We start from the raw sequence: 27,292 nt of genomic DNA, 5'->3' as shown, positions 1-27,292 counted from the left end.
GGGGTTTACCTATGCATGACATTCAGGGGCATAGACTTTTGGTTTTTCCGGTGGGGGATGATGGGGGTCGGCAAAATAAAATTCCATTGTAAATATGGGGAGTTTCATGAAATTGGCCTTTTCCGGGGGTTGTCGGGCCCCGGAGCTGCCACGTACTCGGTGCCCTTCATGACATTCTCTTCGACAGCAAAGCACTTTTTCACAACCTATGTTGGAGCATTGTTCTTGTTGCTGACTATAAATTGGCAGTAGGGTACGTAATAAATGCTTAAACTGGTGAGAGACTAACCATGAAAACGTAATTGCTTACTAAAAACGGACTGGTTATTTTCACAAATATGAGTCTATTGATAGGTTTGACCAGTGCACTTGGGTAATGGTAAGCAACTTTAAGTTGATCAGAGTAATAATGATGGGTGAATCTGTTTAGAGCATCCGGTAGTTTGCATCCATTTTGATGGTAGAGGCAAATCTTACTCAAACTTGTTGAGTTGGAGGGAGTTTTTGCTCCAGTCATTACAAAAATGCTAATGTCACAAATACATGTTTTATTTTCTATCGGAATGTTGAGTTAGCTTAGTATAGCTCAGATGTTCAGTATTTTAAGTTTACATTTTTGTTTCTCTCCTGTAGGCCTTAATGTAGCGGGAATGAAGCGGGTGAACCGGTTGGAACCTCAAGAGAGCATGATTCCACCCAAGTCTCCACGTCCACGTAGGTTCATCTGGCTGTCCCGCAGTCAGTCTGATATCTTTACACGGAAACCTACCCGCAAGGTCAATGTGAAGGACCCTTACTACACTCCTACCAAGGGAGCAGCCCGCAAAGTTAACCCCTTTAATGCAAGGGAGGACTTAAAAGGAGGCAAAATCAAGTTTTTCGACATGCCTAGTAAGTCTGTCATCTCTCTGGTCTTTGACCTGCACTCCCCAGAAGCTGGCGACAACCTGGTGTCCTGCCCGCAAGGACATCTCCGACAGCTCTATAACTCAGAATGGCAAGACTTCTCTTTCTTCCATGGCCGACGGTGCCGGTCCCTTCCTGTGTCACCTGAGCTTTTGCACAAAGAGTACATCCCTTTTGACACCCTGTCAGCAACCATTGGTAAATGTGACCCTGTGCAGCCGGGCAATGAGATGCGGCAAAAACTTCTATGCGGTATTAAGTATGGGGTTACTGATATACCGCCTTTTCAATCTAAATCGGTGCATGGGGAGTCTCCCTTCCACAGTGAAGAAGAAATGGACTGTTCCACTGGCCCTGGCCTTCAGGCAAAGAATGGATTCTGCCCAAGTAAACCACCTGCTCCTGAACAGAGTTTCATCCTAAACTCAAGGCAGAGTCCAGCTAATGCTGTGAATGACATGCAGGAATCTACCCAGAATTCGTTCTATGATATGGATAACTCCTTGGGAACACCGGAGAGCTGTGGCTGCACTGAGGAGATGGAGGTGGAAGAGGACCTGCAGAAGAATGCCTCTAATCCTTTGGAAGAGTCTGCAACAAGTGCTGATTCTTCCCCACTTCTGAGAGATGCATCGTTGCTGGCCGAAAATTCTCAGGACAGCTCGAGCAGTGACTCAGTCTTTCTGTCGCCTTGTCTTTCCACAGCTTCTTATGAGGGGCCATCAAAATGTGACATTTAGGAAAAACAAACCGTTTGATGAAATTTGAAAATGAAACATTGGCTAATTTCATTTTGGATTATGCAGTACAGGGTTGTATCCATGGGTTCGCTATATGTTCCCATCCTGGATCAGGATCAAAGAGGTCTTGTGATGTACACTTATCCCTGGGGTCACCTCTGCTCCAGCTGTCCTAGCAAGCACCCAGACAAACTAGCAACATAACCAAAACCACTGTCTTGTATGTGTCCTTCTTTTTGGCCGCTGCTATGGTGTGGTAGATAACCTGGAGCCTAAGAAGGTATCTGGCTATGGCTCCTTCTGTGGAACGTCCATAGCCTTAGTGTATTCTTATTGCACTGAGGACTATCCCCGTGACCTCAGTTGAAGCCTTGCGATTGATACCATTGTGTTCCTATGAAGTACTGGGCCTTAAGGTTTGGTAACTTGAACTCTGTAATTCTGATTTGGCAGGGCATGAGGAATATGGTCTTAATGGAGCAGCTCAAGCAGGCTCTTTCACCAAGACATATTGAGGGAGATCTGTTCCTAGCCACGCCTACAGTTCCCGCTGGCCATTTGCAAAAATTAATACAATATCCAAGTGGCAATGATCAGTGCAGTGTCCATTTCAGAGGATTTAACCAGGCGCGCTAATATTGTGGTTAGTTTGTAAATTTTCAGGAAGGTGCTGCGAGTCATACCATGGGGGGAGATCAATTAAGCATTGATAAAAAACACCAACCATCCCCTATCCAACTTTCTAACTAGCTGCTAGTGTCTCTTGCAATCTATTTGATCAGGGTGCAAACAGTTAAAGTTACCATATTTGTTTTAAACCTCGCTTAACTTTGAACTGGTTTATGGAAGGAGTTGTCAGCCGGGGCAGGGAAGCTGTGGTAAAGGAAGGCGGAAAATGCTGGTCCAGAGTGGCTGCAGCGTCTCTAGGAATGTGTTATGCCATTAATCTGTTCAAATGTGCAGGTGTTGTGGGGTGTAGTTAATGCCTCCGATCAAGACGTGGTACATTTCTAAATGGCCCTGCTTTTAAAAGAACTGTGCCAATAAGATCTCAATGCTCAGATGGAGGCTTGTGACAACAGCTTGCTTCCAACCTTCTCATTTACAAATGATTTTAAAAGTAGATCATTGGCATCACACTTCCAATTGCACCCAGGCACCTACTGGCCCCATGAGACTGCTCTTTCCTTTCTTGATTTTAATTTTTAGCTAATAAATAAGGGCACCTTTTTTATTTTTTAATACGCCCATGGCTCCATATAAAGTTTGGAAGTAGAGCATTTTAATTTTATTTACTTTTGCAAGTAACATACTTTTTTAAAGAATACACATTTATCTTGGCCGTTGGTAGTATTTTTAAGTTGTTATAACATTAAAAAATGTTTAATTTACTATAAATTGGTATGGTTATGCTTGCATTCTTTCTAGATAGAAATCCCTGTAAATGAAAAATAATCCCTTTTTAAGCTCCATCTTCTAATTGAGCATTACAAATAGTAGTGCTTCTCCTTGCAGCACATTTTTACTGTTTTCTCTTGACCTCCCACTAGGGCAGCGTGGGTAGCACCTTTGGTCGAGGCCAGTAAATAAAGCTGTGCACCATCTGTCTGGTGTTCTAGTTTCAAGCCTTAATTCCATGAGTCATCTATATGGTATTCCATAATTTAAGTGGACTACACATTGAAAGCCTGATTGACCTTGGAGGTGGGACTATTGCTCCTTTTTTTTTTTTTTTTTTTTTTTTAACCCAAATGCCCCCTCACCCCACCCCCCCTCCACGCCCAAAGAAGCTTTTATTGCCTATTCCGGTCTGCTCTAAATCTGACATGACCTTTGCCCTCACGGGATTAATTGTGTTAAGTATTGTGATTGGGTACTGATTCATGCATCGATTTTATCTATAGCTTTCGGACTGGATTTACAAATGGTGAAAGATATGCCTCCACTTCCTGGGATATGTTGTCGGAGGTGAAGTTCTTGAAATTGCAATGGCAGTGCGAGATCCCCTTGGAGACCAATAATTAAAGAAACGTGGACTATTACTTTAACCCTGACACAAGCCATTCAGATACCTTGAATTGACCTTTCATGCCACTTACCGTGGCTCATACTGAGTTTTCCAGGTGATGATGATCCAGTGATTGCTCCTGATAGGGTTTTTAGGAGAACATGTCATGTTTCCTACTTTTTAGACATTTGGAGTAAAAAGATTTTTCAGAGAATGAAAAATAGATTGTTGACTGGAGAAGTTATAAGGCAAGCAAAATATATTTTAACTTTAATAATGTGGCAAACACTTGTGGGCTGGCACTGTGCCACTGAACACACTGGTCTACTGCAGAGAGCTTCAGGGCATCTGCAAGAAACATGTGTAGCTAAGGAAGATGTGGGATTTTGAATCCCCCTTCCCCCTCCTATGCATTGCAGCGTACGTGTCCATTCAAAGTCATTGATTTAGCACCTTTGCATGATTGGGGAGGGGAAATTATGAGCTTGTTACTGGAGACACACAGCATATAGCTCATAATTATAGCAAGAGCTTTTTACTCAAATGGTGGTAGTACTTGAAGTCCGCCCACCCCTTTTCAAACTTGCCCATGACAATCGACAAGTAAAAAAGGACGGGAAATGGGCCTTGTGACCAAGGACCGTGACATGACAAGAACATCTAATCTAGTGTGACTGTCATTGTTCACTGCATCCTTCAAACAAGCACATCTTTTCTCTTTTTGCACTGACCACCTTCATACAACCCATTCATCATTGGGAAATATAAAGGCGCCATACAGGCAATTAGAAACCACAGCCAACCTTCTTGTTCACTAATATCCAGTTTTACTGGGGAGGACAGACGTCCTGGTTAGAAAGACGGAGCCAGCAGTGCGATCGCGATGATCCTATGTGGGAACCTTCATCTCAGACAGCTGATAAAAGGAGCAAAGCTTAGCACGACTCACTCTGCAAGCAACAGATTGCAATGATGGCCTAACCACAACAGCACATCCCCATGGTGCAGTGCTGGTCTTGCCATCTGATCTCTGCACCAATGTCCACCCTCTCAATGCACAACTAAAAAGAAAACCGTCAGTAGAGTAATCTGGAAGGGCTGAGTCTAGATGACCTCTGTACCAGGCAAGACCAATCCGCTGTCCATCTCTCACACACTAAGTGTAAAAAGCAGCAGCCCTTCATAACTAACATGCTGAAGCACTGAGCAAACCAGCCTCCAGAAACACTCCATCTCAGCCCGATTCTGGGCACTGGAAAATGTATCCACTTGAACAGACCTGGAGGGATCAGTGTATCCACGAGATGCCCTACAAATTGGCTGAACAAAAGGACTCCACTATAAACTGTCACTGACAACTTACCCAAAAAGAGTGATCATTATCAAAGAAATTACGAACCCAAATTCTTGTAGCATGACACAAGACTATCAGAGCTATGTGACATCAGCAGGAACTTAAACAAAGCAAGGGTGATCCAACAGGCCAAAGATGAGACTATCGGGAAGGAAAACCATTTGAGGATTTATCCAAAGCAGCCCCACCTTTTCTCACAACTTTAACCCCATTGGATTTGCCAAACTTGTAGCAACAAGTAACAAAGCAGGCCCACCAACAGATGCCGCCGGCCACCTTCAAGAACATAGTCACCAAAGAAACAGCATCTGCCCACTACCTTGCACTAGAGAACTCCTCACTGACACAAGTCAAACATCATCCTGGAATTCGCACAAGTAGGCTTCAGAGTTCTAAAGGTAACCAAATCAGCACTTCAATCTACATAAGATGACCTGAAGATCAGTCCAGATACCAATATTCACTCAGCCCTTTTTTTTTTCTATAGACTTATCTGCAACATTGGACAGTCGGCCACATCTACTTCATCAAAATTGGTCCTGACAGAACAGAGGCCACATATTTACACCCTACAGATCAATTTAATGATATCACCTGCACAATAGGGCAATGATCACTTCTACTGTTCAACTTCTACATGGACCCACATGAGAATCATAGAGACATAGCCTTACATGCTACAAATGACTGCGCAAATCTTCTAACTCTAAAGCAATACAGACTTCATAAGAGGAAGACATCTCGTCAACTTGAACTTATGGATGACCAGAAAAGACATAAAAAACTGCCCAGATCTGCCCACAAAATGGTTACCTTCCACGATGATCCTATGGCTTAGAGGTGGGTGTTTGCCAGGAAACAACCCAAGTAGCCAAGTACGTCAGAAATATGATGGAAATACGAACTAGCCTTGGAACATTCTTTCACTTGCACCCGATCAGATAGCTAATTCATGACCTTTTTTCACTTTCCCACATAGGGGTTTAACTCTTTTTTTGTAATTTATATATATTTATTTTCCAAATATACACAATGTATGTGTATATATATATATATATATCGTTCAAACATGGAGGAAGGAAAAAAACGCACTCCAAGCATGAGGTCTGCAGGTCCCAATGGAAAAAGTAACAAACTCGTTTTTGCTAATTGGATTCGAGTTTAATAGATGGTAAAAGTAGGAGGCAAAAACACACAGCAAACAAAACAGGACGCCAGGGCAGTGTCCTTAACGATGCGTTTCGCGCTTCCCCGAGCGCTTGATCACGTTATATATTACAAAAATAATTTAACACCATCACAATTAATACGATTCATACATCAAATTGCCTAAAATCGAACGGTTCCCTCTCCCTCCCCCACCCATCCTTCAGGCTAAGTATAAACATTAAATGTTTCAGAGTCTAGTATACAGATAAACATTTCCCCCAAACCTTCTCAAACAGGGATAATTTGCTTTCCCTTCCATAAATAACTTTCTCAATATCCGCCAATTCATGCATCCCCTTAATCCATGCATCCAATTTCACAGGTAATGTGGATTTCCAACTAGTCAAAATCAGCTTTTTACCAATCATAGCACCACGGAACAGCCATTTCTTCTGACTTGTAGTCAAATCATCTAGAAGCTCATGACATCCCAACACCAAAGTTTTGAAGTCGTAGTCGATTCTTTCCACAAGCACTCCTTCACATACAGCACCAAACTCAGCCAAAAAACCTCTAGCAATCCCAAAGCATATATTCCAAAGTCCCCATTTCATGAACACATGCCCAGCAGTCACTACTATCATTCAAACCTCTTCTCTGCAATCACTCTGGCATCCAATAAATCCTATTTAGAATTTTGGTCTGGCGTGATCTTTCACCAAGACAAAGTGAGCAGAGTTTAACCTTCTGGCAAATATGCAACCATTGCACATTTGAGATCTCACAACCAATGCGACCGCTCCAATCATCCTTCAGACCATCATTTTCTTTGTACTCTGCTACTATTTGACAAAAGAAATTGCTGGCTAATCCTCCCTCATCTGGTGTGAGGTTATTTGTGAAAAGATCTACCTCCATCCCAGATTCCAATTACATCAATCCCACAGCTTTCCTGTGCCTTCGATAATCACTTAATGAAAAATTCATAATATTCCATTTTTCCTTTTAGCTCTTTGGCTGATAGCCACTTCCCATCTTTGAAAAGATTAGAGACCCACCTTATTCCGCCCAGAAACCAGTCAGAGCAGAAGATAGATTTAGCATTAATCCTGATTCCAGGATTCATCCATACCGAAAAACCTGAGTCCAATAAAGCATTCACCTTCAGCAACTCACACAACTTCCTCCCCAAAACTCTCAAAAACTCAGTCATCCACTTCTTGACGCTACTAGGTCCAGAACAGTGGATAAAACTGCTCTAGGCGTAAGAGGTCCGCTGCAACTTGCCTCAGCCTCCACCCATTCGTCTGACTCATTCTTAAGAAAAGGCACAAAAAGATGTGTGACCTGTGCTAAGCCCTTAAGTTGGGAACTCCGAACCCACCCTTCTCTAGTGGAAGTTGCAATTTCCATAGCGTCAGATTAGGCTGTTTGTGGTCCCAAATGTATTCTTGTATCCATCTATCCAATATCTGAGATTAATAGTCAGAGGAAGCATACTCAACACATAATTGATCTTTGGAGCCGCAGTCCATCTTCAAAGCGTTAACCTTTCCCCACAGTGAGAGATTCAGCAATCCCCATCGCTCCAAATCAACCTTGAAATCAGAACAGACAACCCTCAAATTTTCATTTGCATATTCCATGATGTTAGGTGTCAACCAAACTCCCAAATATCTCATTCTATCTACACACCATTTGAAACCATACGAAGTTATAAGATTTCGATCCTAGGACGGCGTTGGTGGCAATACCTCGGATTTAGACCAATTTATTCTATAACCTGTCAATTGATGAAACTCAGACAGAATCTCTCCATAAGTGTTACCGAATACTCCAATTTCCTGAGCACCAGAAGCAGGTCATCGGCAAACAGCCACAACCTTTGCTCTAAGCCCCAGCTCTTCACCCCCAGCAATCTACAGTCACATCTCAAAGCTACCGCTAAGGGCTCCATAGCAATAACAAATAAGAGGCGAAAGTGGGCAGCCCTGTCTCGTTCCTCTTTTCAATTTAAAAGATCCAGACCTCATGCCATTAGTATTCATATCCGCCGTAGGATCAGCATACAATAATTCTATCCAAGACATGAACCTCTTTCCAAACCCCATCTTTCGAAGCAACATAAACCGATAATCCAGTACACTCTGTCAAATGCTTTTTCTGCGTCTAACAAAAGCACTGCAATATAATCATGAGTCTCTTGCTTCAGATATGGTCTAAATCCGTTTCCTAATGTAACTTGATGTTCGCCTGCCCGTAACAAAGCCTGACTGGTTCCAATTAATCAAATTCTGAAGTAATGTTTCCATCCTTGGGGCCAACATTTTTGACAACATTTTGTTGTCGGTATTGATCAAACTAATTGGTCTGTAGCTTGATGGGGAAGTTTCATATTTGCCCTTCTTTAAGAAAACTGAGATTGTTGCGTGTCTAGTGGTAGGAGGTAAAAGACCAGAGGCCAATGAAGCCTCAAACATATCCTTAAGCAACACCAGAGCAGAGTCAGGAAGTAGTTTATAAAGTTCAGATGGGAGCCCATCCGGTCCCGGTGACTTTCCTGAATTTAGCTTATCAATAGCTTTTTTTAATTTCCTCAACTGAAATGTCTTCCTCAAGTTTGAGAATCGATCCGAGTGATTTCGGGAATCTGTAGCTCTTGTAGAAATAGTGCACCATCCCCATGAACATTCTGGTCATTCCGATATAATTCACTGTAAAACTTACAAATTCCCGTTGCTTGAAAAGTAAGCCTACCATCCCCATCTCGAATTGCAGTAATGGATCTTTCTGATTCCCTCTTTCTCAACCTATAAGCCAGCCATCTATCACATTTCTCACCTTTTTCATAGTACGTGCACCTTTGATGGTATAAATTCCTCTCCGCCCTATCCTTTATCAGGGTTTTCAGATCTTTTCTTAGCTTCTGCAAAATCTTTCTCATCTCATACTGGCCCGGATTTGCCATAACCTCTCTCGATAAATCCCAAACAGAAGGATGTTGCCAATTCTGCTAATCCTATAGTTCTCTGCCATTCGCCCAGCCGTCAATAACATGTCAATTCTGGAAAAAACTTCATGCACCCCGGAGTAGAAACTATACTTTGACATTCGGGGGTTCCAACCTCCAATTGTCTTACAAATTATGGTCTCTTAGTAAGTCGATCAAAGATAAATAATTGTTGTCTGTTTCCTCACAACCTGCATTTACTTTTATCCAAACCTTGATCTAGTACCACATTAAAGTCCCCTCCCAGTACAATATAATTTGAACCTCAATCTTGAATAATTTGTGCAACTTTCCTAAAAAAAAAAAAAAAAAAAAAGAAAAGGTACCATCATCAATTGAGGGTGCGTGTATGTTACATATAATCACCTTGGTTCCTTGTCTATTAGAAAATAATGCAATTATCCAACCGTCCTGATCCGATCTCACCTTCAAAACTTGCAATGGAGCATTCTTACTTATTAAGATGGCCACACCTCTAAATTTCGAATTATAGCAGGAACCATAAACTTTCCCAATCTACCCTTTTCCCAACTACTCATGTGCCCCTTGTACAAGATATGTCACTTTTCAAGTCATCCAGATAGCTCAGGATCTCCTTCTTAATCACATTATTTTATCCATTCACAATCCAAGTGACAACATTCAAATCCTCCATGTTAAAATGATTCCAGTTTAATTCACACACACAACTCCACACATTCAAAATAGGGTACTAGACTTGAAACTAAATATGTACAAACAAGCCCTAATGCCCCCAGCCCCCTTTGAAGTAAAAACAGAACCGCAACAGCTGTATAGCCTGAGATGAACAGAACATAACGAGAGGACCCATGTCCTAGGCTCCTCTCCTAAATAATTTGAACTCAAAGTATCTTGAATATTAAAACAAACCCACCCTCTGGTATGAGCATGTTAACCACACATAAAATGAATAAACCAAATCCACTCCATAAGACCAAAATATATACGAATCAGACCATTATTCAATTCAATCCCAGCAATATCCCATTGAACCCAATTCAGATTTTTCATAACCAATTTCAAAATACCGGCCCCTCAAGTCCCAACCATACCATATCGACCATTCATTTCATCAATACCTAAAAAAGCCCAGCCAAATTAACCTGCTTCCCAATCCCGCCATGAGTCTCCCACTAGAAGTGCACCAATCAAATTTGAACATCATATTAGTCGTCATATTTATCAATATGGACCGTTACCAATAATTCACCCATGGCCCCTCCAGCATTGACACCCAATAGAACAGCTCCCATGATGGGCATATGAATAATAGGAATATTCCATATTCAATACACCCAATGGGGCTGGCCTCACCTATACCTATGACTAACTATTAATTGTGTGTTACCTAACGCACAGGCACAGAAAGATTTGGGTATCACATATTCAAAACATAGAACTGACCATATCCTGGAAACCTAACCCATAAATCCCCCAGCCCATCGCCTCCTCCGTGTTCAATTGATAAGCTTGTCCCACAGTAAATTAATCAACTATGTCCAGCACTAGCAATAACAGTTATAGGTATGATCAATACAAACATCCTGTATAGTTAATTCACCCCTACCAAACACAATATTAACATATTGCAAATATCAATACCCTGGCTGTCTATTAAGTCATTTAGGAACCTGCACTATACATTTCATTATCGACCATGCAAGAGTCGAACAGTAAAAATGTGTTCCCATTGAATAGCATGTAGTCCAGCACGTTTCATAAATATCCCCTCCCCCTCAAGATACTTGACATACATACAATAAGCAAAAAACATACATGTGTTAAGTTATTTGACTGACATCGCTTATTCATTATAATTTAATGAGGCCCAATCCATTTAATATGTCATAGCAATTAAAGAAGAGTATGCTTCAATGTAAGCATTTTTATATTTGAAGTGAACAGCGGCATTCAGCTACCTCGTCCAGTGTTTCCAGTAATAGAGAAAGGGAAAATTGGACCATACTGTAGTGGGAGGACCCCATTTAACCCCCATTCATTAGACAGGAGACCGTCCATGTCGGAAAGAACCAACGTTATAGTAGCACATTCACTCTCCTAAACACCTTAAGCTAAATGTAGGCCCCTATTACACAGGAGCTAATACAGAAAACTGTAAAGTATTTAAAATCTATACTGCAGTGTCACAGGATCGGACCACCCTCGACTGGAAACCGCTTATATTTTGCTGCTCAAAGAGTTTCACCCGTTGGACTGCTCCCCAGTAAACTCTCTTCCCCAGGCCGGGAGAGGCAAGGACAGATGGGCGTGCCGATGAAATAAGTCTGCGGGGGGAGATGGAGTTCTACCTCTTATCCCTTGTCCTCTCAAGGATTAATGGATGACCTTTGCCTTCCGGGACTTCAAAAAATTCAGAACACAGAACAAAAATTCAGAACACAGCAGCAAGAAGGCATCCATCTCTCAACCGAAGAGACCATATCCTGCCTGCACTCCAAACTCTTTACTGGTTACCATTGAGAAAAAGGTTACATTTCAAAGTGCTTTGCATCCCCTACCCTACCCTACCATACCCTGCCCTTCAGGGTTATTGAGCTGAAATCCTACAAGATAAAATCGCACCCAGCTACACCCAGGCGTTTACTAAATTGCAGCAGTGTCCTAACAGTGCCTCCCTACATCAGAAAGGGACATGCTGCCAAACTGTGATGCCAGACTTTGGAATTCACTCCCAAAGTGAATGTTCATGCTTCATGACCCTCACCTTCTGGAAATTTCTCGGGTCCTGACTGTTCACCAAGCCATAAGAATGCAACTGCACAAATAGCTTTTGCACCCAGCTGGGAAGGCTTTCAGATTCACCAGGTCGGTCCTTCTATTTCACCCCTACAGCTCGCAACAGGGAAGTGATGCTTTTTCGCGGTCTCGCACTACAGGGAGAAAAGGGAAAGAAAACATGGAACAGGAATGCCCGCAGAGAAGACATGGCACAATCAATATTCATTCTGGATAACTCTGAAGAGCCTGAAGACTGAGATTGTGGACTGTTCACCTTGCATGAAACTGGAAGCCTTCTTTCCACCCGGTTTCATGAGTCATGTCTTGTCTGCAGATCCAGGACTGGAGAAAGGAGTAACGGCCAAAAGGAAAAAAGCTTACTGCACCAATAACTAAGTGTGAATACAAACCAAGAAGTGCGAGAGGGGCTGTGTTGCCGGGGATTGAAGAGCAGCTGCAATCCCTGTTATCACTGTGCCCAGCAATGACATGTTGGTGACCTATAAACGCAGCTGGATTGGGCTAGGAGATGTGATCCTCATGGAACCCTGGCTTCTTGGTTTGCTGGTTATGATGCGTTAGTGGTCCACGTATTACCCTACCTCCTATTAATGCCTGCTCCTTTGGCTACCCCTAGTGACATTGTGCATTTTTGATGTTCAAACCCCACCCTACTAATGTTGCTCAGTCTCCCTTCAATAACATCCAAAACGCCTCACAACACCCAATGTAAAGACGAGGACCACCAACACCACCAAGCACCCTCAACATACATGAACTGAGGGGGACCATAACACATAGTCATGCATGATGCCAAGACACTAGCCACTGGCTGCCCAAACAACTAAAACCCCCCAAACACACATCAGAAATCCACTTGATCCACTTGATCCATAACCTACTCGTTTATGTACAAACACATACTTTGAAACTTACCAGCGCACAGCCCATTTGCTTTGATCCACATGCATCGACCAAACAGCAAAACAGCCTTTTGCTGCTGCAGATTCCCATTACCACCCCTTTCTCAGACTAAACTCAGAGCGGCAAGAGACCATGAGAGGGGGGGCATTATCTACATGAAACTCAATGACCTACTAGTATTGATAATGCCTTCTTATCGACATGTGCTTTTTCGGCCTGGGGCTCATTTACCCATAGTTGCATCTAGGCCCCAGTTGCCACACTTCTATTTCCAATGTTTCTTTAACATGCACCAAATATTGGACAGGCATTTCTTGTGTCTTCTTACCCACATCGATCTATCTTGGACTCTATAACCTCAGGCTCTTTAACCACATTGTTCATGCCTACTTAGCCAGGTTGCTATATCCTAGGCGTGTTTTTTTACAAGTATCTTAGGCAAAAATAGATGTGGGGCGAAACCCCCCACAGCCCATGCCTACATACCACTTTAATACCCCAACCCATCTATATTTTCGCACAAAATCTGTTAAAACTGCAATGTTTTCTACTTCGCATTAATGGTGCAAGTTGATTTCTGGTGATACCCTTACATATAAAGACAGATTTCTAAGCCACTTGCTCAGGCAGGTTAGCAGCACTTTCCACAGTTGGTATATCTTGATAGGTTTGCAAAATTGTGTGAGCCAGTCTACTGAGAATGACCAAACCCAAGTAAATTATCCTACGGGGTGGTTCCCACTCAGGAGGGTCTACCAACACATTTTAGCTCACCAAATCATTCCAGGGGAGTAATATCCATTCGCATATCGCTGCGGTCGCACCCACAAGGGGTGTTCAGTACCGAAATGTTAGGCGAAATTCTCCTCTGAATAAGAGTACCACGAGCAGCCCGTTTCTGTTTTGCTGGGTAACACCAGTGAGGTGTGGCTGTGGTGCTATACCCTTCCGAAGCACAGGGAGCCAGGGTTACACCTCTGGATCGCCCTTAATACCTATGGTTGATGTCCCTTCCTCCACACCCGCAGGTCAGTTTACAACCACATTTTACATCTTTGTACCTTAGCAGAAGAGAAATATCCATTTGGCTAATTTTTTAAAATTTTAGTTTCACCCAAGCGATGAGGTTTAATCCAGATGTGGGTCACTTGCTCAGTGAATAGGGTGACGCAGGGTCACCTCGCTGGTGACACCCGGCAAGGCAGTAAAACATTTCTGGCATTTTGGTTCGTATAATTGCTGGATGGAGAATTGCATAACTCTTCGGTCCATGACTGGACCAGACTGATATGCAATTGGACATGTCTTCCCTGGTAATGCACAACGGTCTAAAATGGGATTGCAGTCGCTCTTGAATGTGCATCTTTTCACAGGAAATGTTATTTAAGTGAAGTTCCCCCTCAGGGGGCTTTTCTCATGTTATGTTGGGATCTTGTGTGCAATGCAAGCTGAAATGTAGACGACAATATGGGACAGCTATTTTAGGAATAAGTGAAAGAGTAGGCAGGTGCACTGTAGGTAGCAGTGTGTGCTCCCCTCTTAAGCAGTTTTTCAGTCTACTACTGTCTCGCTTTGTTGGAAAAAACATTGGAGCTCATTTTGCTCCAGTGAGTGATTTTGGTAATTTGCATGGCGGAGTGCAAATGTGCTGGGGAAAATGCGGCATACACGCGTGGAAGTCACTTTTTTTGCCCTGCACATTTGCACCATGCGATGCCAATGAGCAACCAGTGCCTAACATGCTTACATGGCAGGTAGCATTTACAATTAAACAGTTTAGCACAAAAAGCACATATGTAAACAAGGACTATGAATATATACTGCCTTTCTGTAAAGACTGGCCACTGGTATGGAGCAGTTTAAAATAAAAAATATTCCCACCCAACCCTCAATATAGTATCATCACATTCCTATGTACGGAACCTTCTGTGGATCTGAAATGTACACTGAAGGCAGCCTCTGAAAATTCCTTTCCAGCGTGTGCAAAGGATTCAGCTTCTTCCCACTGTCAAAGGTCAGAATTAAGTTTGTTTTTTTCAAATACCAAGTGCCGGACTTTTCAGCTCCTTTCCTCTTTGAAGACCTGCAAGGTCTGAGTCATAAAATTGGTCACCATTAATTTATTTAAACCAATGTTTCCTGTCCTATTTGTCCAGTCTTCAGCAAATCTTGTAAACACATGAATTATATCACTGTTATTACTGATAATTATAAAGAATTGCTTTGTTAGCTAACCACCACTGCTTACGTTTCCTTGGAGAATGCAGTGCTTTGCTTTAATGAAGGATGGCTGTTTTAACGGGTAGTGGATCAAGACCGCACCTTAATTTCGTGATTGCGCATCGGTCTTGGAGGATATTCCGTCACCCAAGTTGTATCACCAGTGTTGGCTTGGGTGTGCTTCTGCTTTCCCACCTTCACTCCGTCTTTATTTTGTCTGCAAATTTAGTTTTTTTCAAACTGTATCTAGTACAGTGTCACAAACCTAAATATACTCTGAAATAATAAGCTACAAGCTACTCAATATCTACTTTTGGGACGTGAAAAATTTAAATTACCCATTTAATAAAGTCTTTGTAAAAACTGAATTCAGTAATTTGTAAAATGGAGAACTTTCATAAACTATAACAAGTAAATGAATGCAAATGTCTTAATACATCACACCCTATGTTTCAATATTTAATGTGCTCTGTGCTTAATGGGCTTCCACAAATGTGAAAATAAATAAATGTTTTAATGCATAGAGCTCTATCCGAATTCAACAGCACCTATCCATTACCACGCCAGGTCTTCTGACAGACTCAACTGGGTGAGTCTAGAGCAAGTTCTCCTAACTAATCCCATTGTCGCCTTTTATGCGCAATTGACCCACTCTCCTACCCTGTTATACTAATCAGTCTACCTCACCCACTGCACCCTTCTGCCTGCTCATATAGCAGAGCCACGGCTCACCTCTTCAATACTGTCTTGCACACACACCCCCCATGCTAATGCACTTCCCGGTCATGCAGCACCGGCTGTCAACTGATCGATGTTGCGCTCTTTCTTTGGGATTAAATTGCCACTAAGCACATTGCCTCAATCCCACTACTGTTCTAACCCCTGCACCCCATTCTTTTTTTTTCGGGCAGAGCCAAAAGGCAGCCAGATTGGTACGGGTATGCTATAAATTGCCACTTTACAATACCCAACTCATTTACACGTTGTGGTGCATTACCTGTAGAGATGTACATTTGTCAGATCTGCAACATGCATCTTGGAGGTCTGCACTGACGCATATGTGATCTCTGCACCTGCGTAGTTACATAGCGGGGGTGCCTAGCCTGCACCTGTTGGAGGACTTTCCCAGTACTGCCATTACTCTGGGTTTAATATTGGTTTAATTGACTTATCAGTAGTAGTTGTATTATTATACAATTCATGCCTCAAAGCCATGGCTTCACAGTTCAGGTGAAACCTATGGGCCGGAGGGAACTGGAGAAGTTGGAGCTTATGTTCCTTTTCTGTATCTCTGTGGAAGTTGCACATATTAGGCTTCTGAGAATCTTGAGTTAATCTCTTGCTTTAAAAACTTGTTGGCAACCCCGTTTTGGAACCCTTATAGAGAACGCTCTGCTATGTGTCCTTTTAAAGATTGATCAGTTAAGCACTATTAAATTGAGTGATAGTACTACCCATATTTAGAGTGCCTGGAAGTGGGCATTTATGGCATACATTGGTATAAATAGACATTTGTGTGCACTGGACCTAGCTGCGGTTGCAGTTTGTGGTGTGCAGTTGTCAAATTCATCACAGATCCAATCCAGGAATGTATTCTGTAATGTGCCTACACACTGCTTATGGTTATCAATATCGTAGCCTAAAACATGCCATTTGTTTTTGACCAGGGCATCAACGGAAGCAAATGTATGTGTACATCTTGGTTTTAGAAGTGGAAAGGCTTTTACAGCAGTGTTACCAAAGGATCAGGACACAAGTAGCAAGACAAAAGTCCACTGTAAAATAGCATTGTGCTGGTTTATCCAGTTCGATGCAGTTGTTACTTAAAATTTTGACATTTTTATTTAAAGCTTTCATAACAAAGCCGGGGGTCTGTTCTTGCAATTACATTTAAGTTTAGAGAGGCTTGAAATAGAAAAACACTTCTCTGATCTTCATGTTGGAAAAATATGTGACATCACAAATTGTGGGCACACAAACCCAATTCCTGCATTGAAGTATAGTCATGTCTACGACTGCGTTGTGAGTCATAACCCAGCTGACTTCAACAATTGCTGCAGGCTTGGCATTCCCAGTGGGCCTACAAGCAATTGCTGTTTGAGTCTCGGAACCTCCTAAATTAGCTTGGGTGTCCTATGGAATTGTTAATGGTACCTTTGTGATCTATAGCTGGGGGAGGGGATTGATCCGATGAGGCTGGAAATTCCTCACTAGCTTATTCGTACTGGTTTATGGCTATCAGTAATATTTTGTTTAATTTCAGAGAGACAAGCGGGCCAATTGATTTCAATACAAAGCGTAATATTAGTTGATGCTGCGTACCAGTGTACAAGTGACCCAAATAAGTCTAAAGCTCCTGTGCAACGACCTAGAATTGTTCCCGAAACCTTTGGTGTGAGGGAAATATGAAGATTTAGCAATGTGACCTTAACCTCCCGAGTGGCTTTGTGAACCCAGCTGATACAAATCTGCAAAGGACCCTTCTTTGCCCTCTTGTTGGTCAGGGCTGCTAGGGAGTGGATATCGATTATTTAGGGTCAATACCCCTCTGTCACATTTGCCCATGGATTCGACATGGGCAAAGCAGCATCAGGACTAGTTATCGGGAGGCTGTACAGCGGTGAAGTGGGATGAGCAGGAGATGTTGGCAGGGTGTGTCAGGAGGAAGGACAAAGCTTGGACATGCTTATCTTCCTGTTGTCAGCAACCTATGATTTTATCTTGAGTTGTGTGACTTGCCAATTGAATGAGTTGTGCCACATCACAGATAATTTCCAGCTGTAAAATGTGCATGAGGAGCCTTGAGGGATGTATGTCTTTACTACTTCAGCATTCACCTGCCATACATGAACTTTGTCAAGTTTACCTCTTCATACCTTTACATCTTCAGTCTTTTACCTCTTCTCACATGCACTTCGTCATTACAGGGGGAGGCCCAGTGTACACCCTTATTTTCTAACCCATATTCTTCCTTCTTGACCCTTAAGATATCCATTGCCACATTGACAATGTGAAAATACAAAGTAAATGCGTGCAGAAGGAACTGTTTGTCACAAATTAATCCTGAAAGGGCAAGTGTTCTGTTTTTGTCGAAGTAAAGGGAGGATTCTGATAATACTACTGCTTTTGTTTTGGTTTCGAAATGCCAACTCCTAATCAGTTTTTTTTTAAATCTCTTGACCTTTCACATAGCAGATCTTGATTTTTTTTTTATGAATAGCCAGAATTCCTAAAGCACATTGGTTGATATTTACTGAAAGTAATAGTATAGCTCCTCAAACTATCCAATTTCTACTGCAATCGATGGCTTAGGATGTGATTGTACCAGCAGGTCCTGGCCTTTTAGTCAACATTTTGCATTCTGTGACATGAAGGAATCTGTTTAGATTGGGAAAAGTTTAACTCGCAAATCCCCGAGTACGAAGTGCTTTCCAACCAATCTGTGATTTCTGTTGCCCATGGTCCCCTACTTGTCCTTCCTTTGAGCCTGCTGTGTTTCAAATCTAGAAGACTAAAGTATGTGATAAAGCAGCAGTGATTGCCTAGAGTATCCTAACCTAAATAAGACTTCACAAATTCTGGGGTAACCTAATTGTGATTGCCTGGAGTGTGATATGTAATTGTGTTTTGTGAGCATTATGTGATCATTTAATACTTGTCTGCTGTCTCTGATAACCGGTTAGTAGTTTCCCAATTTGTTTAATTCGTGGTTGGGTGGTTTCTTTTTGTGCCTGCTCCTTTGTTTCAATAATTGTGATTGCCTGGAATCTCTGATAATTTGAATTGTGACTGGCTGAAGTCTGTGGTCACCTCATTGTTAGTGGCCAGGATTCCATAATAAGTGTTCTCCTAGTGTTGATTTCCTGGAGTCTGTGATAATTTGATTTTAAAAATGAATGCACTTTGTAATAGTTGGAGTCCAGTTCAGGAAAGCCATTACTTCAAGATAAACACATCTATCAACTAGGAATCCTGTTTATGTATGTTTTATATACTAATGCAACATGGTGATATGATCAAACTAGTTGATTTTTGTTCAAGTTATATCTGTCTGGCCATTTACAACCCGTGCTGTAGTGATATGTAAGCAATCTTTTCTACCAAATCCTTTGTAAGATGTCTGCATTATTATGCACATAGGTTTGTGTGGTGGATTGCCATGATTTAGAGCACCTATTATACAATCTAGTACCCTTGCTGACCTTACACCGCAACAGCCCACCTTCTCCAAACCTCAATCTGTCCGCGATTTGATGAGGGCAAGTCTGTTTGATGGCAATAACCATCTACTTTTTGAGATGGCCCACACACATTTTATAGAAAATATTTTTTTAAAGTATGCACAGCAAATGTGCAATCAAGTGCTTAAAGGGGCAGGGTTGTGCTACCTACTCATCATTTCGAGAGGTTGCATGGTTGTCCCCTATGTAGGTAATCTGATTCACAGCATCACCAGCATGCTCAAGTATCGTACCTGAAACAAAAATGTGACCCTTCATTTTAGACTACGTCAAGATGGCAGATTGAAAATACTTCAAGCCTATTGGCCATCCTTGTCAAGATGGTTTGCTACGACAGCACAATCCATTATATGTAGACTAGGTACACTTGGTGAGATGCTGCCTTGTGTTGAGTAACTTTGTTTTTGGGTCCCTTTCACCCGTGGATTACCGGAATAAATTAAAAGAAGTGTTCCATTTGAAGTTCCTTTTTACAAGCACCTGACATGCTAAGTCGTCTTTTTGCGTATAGCTCATGGTCTGTCATGAGAATGTCTGTTGACTCATGCCCCCTTGTGGAAGGGCTAGTGCTGAATGTTTTATCATTGATGTACAAGCCGGTGGCACTATGTTGGGCTACTCTAAGAGCACTTGATTCATTCCATTTGCACTTTTCTCCTTGTCCACTGTGTATCACTACGTTTCTATGCAAGAAAAATGATCTTTTAAGCTAAAAATATTTTGGCTGAAGTTGAAAATGAAACTTTGCAAGATGTTTGATCTATTTTCATATTTATGAAGGAATTTTACGTCTTAATATTTTCATGTCTGTAAATAGCTGATTTTGAGGACTGAAATGTGTACTTGGTAAAGAAGAAAGTTAAAACTGCCGAAACCTTTACACACCACCTTATTTGCAAAACTATGTAAATAGTCTTGAACATGTGAAGAACGTTTTATGTTGGGAATTGACTGTGTTCTCTTGTTTTAACCCAGAGACTTCTTGTTCCATTGGCTAAGCAATAATAAGTAACCAAAGAGTATTGGGTGAAATATTCAGTGTATTTTCTCTGACTCTTTTCGTAAAATCTTATCCATCTCGCTTTCAGAATAAAGTAATTATTAGTCACAGTTGTGTGTTTTATTTTTATTTCGCTCGCCAGCTTAACTCATTGAGCATGGAAGGAACCCACTTCCAAGGCCACAGGAACAGTGCATGGTGTTGGAGGAGAGAGAGCTCAGTACCAACTAGTTAAAGCCATATCTGTGGGCAGCCTTGGTCCCACGCCACATACGTAGAATTCCAATTGCAGAACAGAACCGTACTCGACATGGGGCAGGAGGGAGACGGTGATGCAGTCACTCACTATGAAGGTTTCTGGGATATTCCAATTTATTGCATTAGAGATGCACAATTAGGGTTGTTTATACACTATTGTTTTTCTGTATTTTTGACGACCTATCCATGAAAGTCTCAGTTGAACGTTAGGAGGGAAGACTTGGAAGATTATCACGATCTCGTCTAGCTTTCAACGCTGCTGACTGAAATCGTAATCCATACCATCTTCCCCATGTCCTCATAGCCTTGTGATTTAAAGGCACCAAGCGGATCTCATTAAAGGTTTTCCTTGTGCATTTCCTGCTGCAGGAGCAGTTCACCATGAGGATCTGTAAGCAGTCCGAATGCAGATATTGGGATACCAACTCTCCACAGCACCCCACTTGGTGGTGAAGAGGGGAGACTTTAGGTTGATATGCTTGAATAATATAATATGCAAGTGTGTCTCTAATAGAAAAAAAGGCAAGAGATTGCAACTACAAAGTTATACATCTCCTAATTCACACTCGCAGAACCACAGTGGTTCCACTCAGGAACTACTGTACGAACCCACTCAGTATCTACTGTACTCCAACCCATTTCTTGGCTCCATCAGTCTGCTCGTGAGCATCTGCACGGTTGGCCACTTCATTAAGCTCTGGCAAACGTGGCTCACATCGGCTCATGTTGCATGTTTGGGTTTGAGGTTAGGGTTGGGGCTAGGGTAAGATTAAGGTTTACAGTAGGGTTAGGGTTAGATTGGGGTTAGGGTAAAGGGGGTGGGCGTGGCGGTTTGGGGGGGAACCCCAAATCCCCCAATATACCAAAAAACCAAAAACGTTACACAGAGCTGGCCAGTGCCGAAATTTCAGCACTGGACAGCTCCATGTGTCGTTTTAACGTTACACAAAAAAATGCTATCTTTAACATGTAAAAGTGCATTTCCATTGAAACCAGTCCATTTATATTTTAGATGGACTGGTTACAATGCAAAGGCTCTTTTACTTGTAAAAGATGGCCTGTCAACGCTTTTATAGTCGATGCGTTGCTATGCCGATGCATCGATTTCAATGCATTGACTATAAACCTACTCTATGATCTCAGGCGGCACTGTTATACAGCCACTTCTGGATGACGCACCTCAAGGCCATATAAAGTGTTGCAACATATCCAGCTCTTGAATTTGTTGCGTCTAACTATGTACACTTTGATCTAATGCTTGGAGGCCTTTTCGGGTGGGAAAGTTGCATTTGATTTTTCCTATAACGCAAATCGTCTGTGCTCTTTCTTAAGATGTCAAACGTCTAGCTTCACCACATCCATTGGAATTAAATGTTCTCCCTTATTAGTGGTTTGGTGAAGTATTTTGAGCCGGTGCATCCAGATATTATTACACACGTGCTGCAAGATGGATTTTTGAATCCACAACAAGAAATTGCTTGGAATGTGACCAACCACATCTACTAAGTGATGACTACTGGTGGCAAATCAAGGAGGTGAGTGGGGGATGCGGGGGTGGAAATTTGGATTCTTGTATAGCATTTCACGGCCGATTTCTCCCTCTTGTAAGCACTGCAATGACCGGTATTACCGAATTCAATAGTACACAATTTTATCGATCTCTGAAGGATGAAGGGCTGAGTTGCTCTGCCAAGGTATTCAAACCTGCAAAGTGCATGTTCCCCATGTCTGAAGCAACCATTTAACTTGAACTATCCAGCGGGGCAATTTCCGTTTTTTGCCTTTGGCCCAACCAGGGCTATTGTGATGCTGGAAATGCATTGGAGGGGCAGGGCCTCCATGTCCTTGTCCTGTAGTCCTTTTACCATGTGTGTTCTGTGTTATTTTCTGCACAGGGGTCCATGTGGGACTCATAGCAGTGCAGCTCTTCTTTTTGGTTTGGCGAACAGACCCTTGGGATACCCCTTTGGCACCCATGAGTTGGGGTACAACCCTGTACCCCTAGTGTATGGCCCACAGAGCAGGGTATGGGCTTGTGGCAGCTCCATGCTGAATTCGGCAGGTGCTCCGAGTATCCTCCATTTTGGGATACCCAGGCCCTGCCATTGGAATCGGTTGATTCCTGATAGAAGGCAAGATGGCCCCTCAGGCCTCTTCGTTTCTATTACCTGTTAGCTTGTTTTCCCAAGGACCTGGGAAGCCCTGACTCTGTTCCTTCCCCTGATTGACTGTTGGGTGGAAGTTCCATATATGGTATGGTGGGGAAGTCCAGGCCAGACTGGCTGGAGCCTTCCCAAGGACTGTATGTTCTGGGTACGACCTTGTGGTGGGACCTGGGTGAATGGAGTGTGCGACCAATATACATTTCATGTTATGGATGCCTGGTTTCTGGTGTGTGACACAATGAATGAGACAGCCCTGCCTGAAACTGGTATGAATGCAGTGTGGTGTGCTGAATGGCTGGGTGCTTGTCCCAATCCACAAATCCTTGTTGTGAGTGTCTGGATGGAGAAGAATGGCCTGAAAGCACTGAGCGCCTGATGGGCTGCCTGCCTGCTGAATGCCCTTCTGAATGATTGGCTGCCTGAGCCTGGCTCAGCAATGTGAATGAGAGACGGAACAGTATATCTGGGGCCTTACTGGAATTGTTCTGAAGCCGAAACATGATGCTTACACTCGAAGCCGAGCCAGAAGAAAAATAATTGCTGCTGCTTTCCTTCGACGCAATCTGAAAGCTGTCGTGCCTTCGAGGACTGATCCAAGAGGACCTTGCTAGGACACCTCTTCCCGAGCTACGAGGGAACATCGTACACCAGCTAACCTTCACCAGGGCTCCCTGGAAGTCAGTCATCGAAAGGCTGCCGACCGGAGACAGAGACCGTTGAGGAATCTGAAGTGAAGCGCCAGGACATTGTGGCCGTCGACAACCATCGCCATCGACCGAGGTTCAGAGGACTGCTGTAACCTTGTCGACCGGAGCCGTAACATTCCATTGCCTAAGACGAAACGAGGAGAATCAGCCGTCTGGTTTCCCGCCACTCAAAATCCACATAGACGCTGACGAAGATCCGAAAGCCAGCCGTGGTCTAGTCCCTATCGCCGACGCCCTTGCTGGGCCTACATTATTCATTGACTCTTTGCGGTAACAAACTCATTGAGGTGTACCGCACGCCTCATCTTCGCAGGACATCCACAACCAATCGTCGACGAGCACCGCAAGGATCGAAGCTGCTGCCTCGATGACATCGTTCACCTTTTCTTCGAGGCATCTCAATGATCTGTGGCTCCTGCCTTTAAAAGCAGTTCACTCAAGAAGGATCCGTTGACGACCCATCGAAGAACTCTGCTAAGCCGGGTACATTGGGGTAGTAGAACATTTTTAGAAGGGAAAAAGCCTCTGCTAAATCATTTATGGATTGGGCTTGTCAATATACTTTATTTACAGGTTGCCCAGGTGGGGGGGGTATCCTCACACAGAACTGTCTTGCGGTAGGGACCCAGTATTCTGCCAATTGTGTAACCCAATTTGTTTTTCTCCTGTGTCTGGTGTTGGTAGACTACCAATCGGTGCCCTGACCAACAGACTACAATACTCGCAAAACTCTTAACACTCCACACAACAGGAAAGCGATATGCACATGACCCACTCAGCGAATGCGCATACATTTCTGCCGTACCACACATGCCACGACTTAGGAGATATCCTGGATTGTCCCGGCACAGACAAGGACCCACCATCCAGGGTTGCTTCACCAACCGTAACAACTCAGACTACAGTGTCATGGTGTTAAACACAGCGCTCGCCACTTGTGTACACATGCGCGGAACGCGATTACTATCCCGTTTCATGCGCAGGCACGCTTCACCCGCCAAGGTAGCATATCAGGAGTTAATCTCCCTCAACCAGTGACTGGCAATCAACCGAGGAAGCAAAAGCTCCAACAGTTACTCTGTTCATAAGGTAAGCGAATCCCAGCCACATTATGCCATGCCAGGACAGCCCTGCTGGCACTCACACGGCAAATGGCAACCGCTTCTAAATGAATCTTTAATCGGTCAAAGGGCGGACTTGCCCGCCCACTTAGCAGCTACAACCTGTTACTCACTGCCATAGACCCCGCAGCCTAATGCATCAGATTAAGCAATGGGACTGAGAACCACACCGGCCTGATAAATGCAGATAAGCACTGGCACTATCACTCCACACAAATACAGTCACAACCTATAACGACCAACAATAACTCACAGGCACTCGGGACACAGAATAATACCAATCCAGGTCGGACCATGACACTACTTCCCCGCCAGCACAATCTGTAAATCCAGCACTATGCTGACGGGGCACACTGGCACCAAGAATCTCACCAGGCCGCCATCACACAATGGAGACCTGGCACAGCACAAGCTCCTGATCAGCATCAGTCTGACGTTGCATTTTGTCTGCGAAGTACTACTGCAGCACCTTCAACGAACAATCAACCATAATCATTATTACTCCAACATCACACCAGGCCTCTATCAAACGATGGAGACCTGGCATCTAACGGATGACCACCGGCTTCCAACACCTCACTCCCGCACAATCCTCACACACTATGCAGAATCAGATCAGGGGGAAATAGGTATCCAATTCGAGGACGGGAGAGATTCCACCATCAATGGTGTCTGACTTATCACGAGGTACTAGCACTTCACGTGCACTTTAACACGTAGAACCTCCACCCATGCCAAATCCCTCATTAATGCTGCTCCTCCACTTACCAATAGGCCCACTGAGCACCCCAACTGTGAACACACAGGACCTGCATAGACCACATACGGGACCCCACTAGGGGCAAGACCCAACCAATACCCTAGGTAAGACCAATTCAAAAGAAACTAAACAACACGTAACAAGACGTATCAACTATACCAATTTAACAAAGTTCTGTTCTACCTTCTTGCCCCTCTCGTCTCCCTTTTTCTCTGCTGGCCATGACCTTTGTATATATGACAACAATTATTGTACAAATAATATGTATCACAATATCAGTGTGCACTAATGTTTCATAATTAATTGCGTACTTATGTTTTGCACTCAATTGAATACAACATCACCGTTTTCACACTCTGCACTCACGTCACTTCGCACACATCACGAATTTCAAACAAACGACTGGATATGTGTGTAATTTTAAATTAACCTCCACCTTGATAAAGACCCACGCGGTCGAAACACGTGTCGGCTGACAACAATTGGGACTATGAGTCCACACTCCAATTGATAAACCTGCACTTCTCAAAACGCAATTAGCGTGGAGAATCTACGTTTTCAAAATTAAAAAATGCGAGTTAGCCAGGAAAAACCCCCCTATGCAATCATACATGGTGGTGTGGGCTTCACCTCAACCATAACCTGTGACCTTGCCCCACCATCTAGAGCAGCACTAAATAGACGCAGCTTAGTGCAGGACGGTTCTAACTCTGGGCCTAATGTCGCTTCTTAGACTTGTATGTCATTGCAACTTTCAGCAGTTGGTGCATTTTAAAGTAGTCAAGATTTAATTGTGGTACCACATAGATATTGTACATATTTATCATTTTAATATTGCCTGAGCACAAAGTGTTATGTGTGTATATATTATGAACCTTATTTTATATAAAGAACTGTGTTATCACTAACATAGTGTGTGGACATTCCTTTGTGGGGGCTTGGTGAATATACTGTACTTAAACAGCCCGCATCACCTCCTGAGAGCTTAAGCCTTGATTGCTCGTCCATTGCTACCCTATAGAGAATATTGGCTGGGTTGTTCTGTGCTTCTACTCTGCCATATAGAGGGCAGGAATACAGAACACTCCCCTCCAGTCTTTACAGCTATTCATTGTCAACTCCTCAATACTATTCCTGTGTACGCTCAAAAGCTATAAAGCAAAACCTAAACCTTACTTTCTTGTTACATTATTGCTCACTATATTGGCATGTTTAATCTGCTCCCACCAATTAAGCATTGGTTTTCATTTCTGGTATACAGTAATAAAGTACACTAATGATACATTTGGAAGAGTAGAAATTCCAAGTACCCTTGGAAGCAAATGAAGAGTGGCCGGGGATGGGGGTCAGGCGGGGGACAAAAGTAGCGAATACAGGTTAGGAATGCAAAGGTGGATCCAGTCTTGGTTAATTTGTTAGTGCCTCTGAAAAGGGTCACCTGTTGAAGTTGTATTACTTCCAAACTGCATTGAGTCCTCAGTCCTGCATCAGCAATCTTGCCCTTTCTTACCTTTTGTTACTACAAGAGACAAAGCCAAGTGTGTTCCCTTTTACTCCCTCAGAAAACCCTGCAAAGGCAGCAAGTTATTAAGCAACCCCAACAGGTGGACTGCCTTTTTCTATGCCAAGGTTTGCATGCTTTAGAAAGCAACTCTGAATGTGTGGTTATGCTTTGGACATCATTGAGACTGGGTAGTCTGAGGCCAATCTGCTGCTTTTAACCCATCTCGTAACAATGTCTAGATTGAAAGGTTTGAGTAGCTTCAAAAACCACATACCCCCATTTCTACAACGTCCCATCTAGACATAACTACTTTTACTGCGACCTGAAGGAGGTATTGCACTACTGCACCGCGCAGGGGGGAGGGGGGAGAGCGCACAGAAGGTTCCAGTATGCTGCACTATACCAACTCTCACCTCCCCTCCACGTCTGCTTCAGGGTATGCCAGCCACACACGCCAATTCTCAG

At 43.1% G+C, this 27,292-nt stretch overlaps 1 protein-coding gene across 3 annotated transcripts in view; it reads left to right on the top strand.

Annotated features, from left to right (window-relative positions):
* TESK2 (testis associated actin remodelling kinase 2) overlaps positions 1-20,422 on the top strand; it is an 864,966-nt gene extending 844,544 nt beyond the window's left edge. For all 3 annotated transcript variants that reach the window (XM_069642367.1, XM_069642366.1, XM_069642368.1), the window contains one exon: positions 634-20,422. In XM_069642367.1, coding sequence (XP_069498468.1) covers positions 634-1,646 — 1,013 coding nt within the window. In that variant the 3' untranslated portion in view covers positions 1,647-20,422. The remainder of the gene's footprint in view (positions 1-633) is intronic.
* The last annotated feature ends 6,870 nt before the right edge of the window (positions 20,423-27,292 follow it).

Source organism: Ambystoma mexicanum, chromosome 1q (assembly GCF_040938575.1).
Source record: "Ambystoma mexicanum isolate Mex_15411 chromosome 1q, UKY_AmexF1_1, whole genome shotgun sequence".
NCBI classification, from domain to species: Eukaryota; Metazoa; Chordata; class Amphibia; order Caudata; family Ambystomatidae; genus Ambystoma; species Ambystoma mexicanum.
Note: the sequence above shows the minus strand (reverse complement) of the source record. Positions and strands in the feature narration are given on the sequence as shown.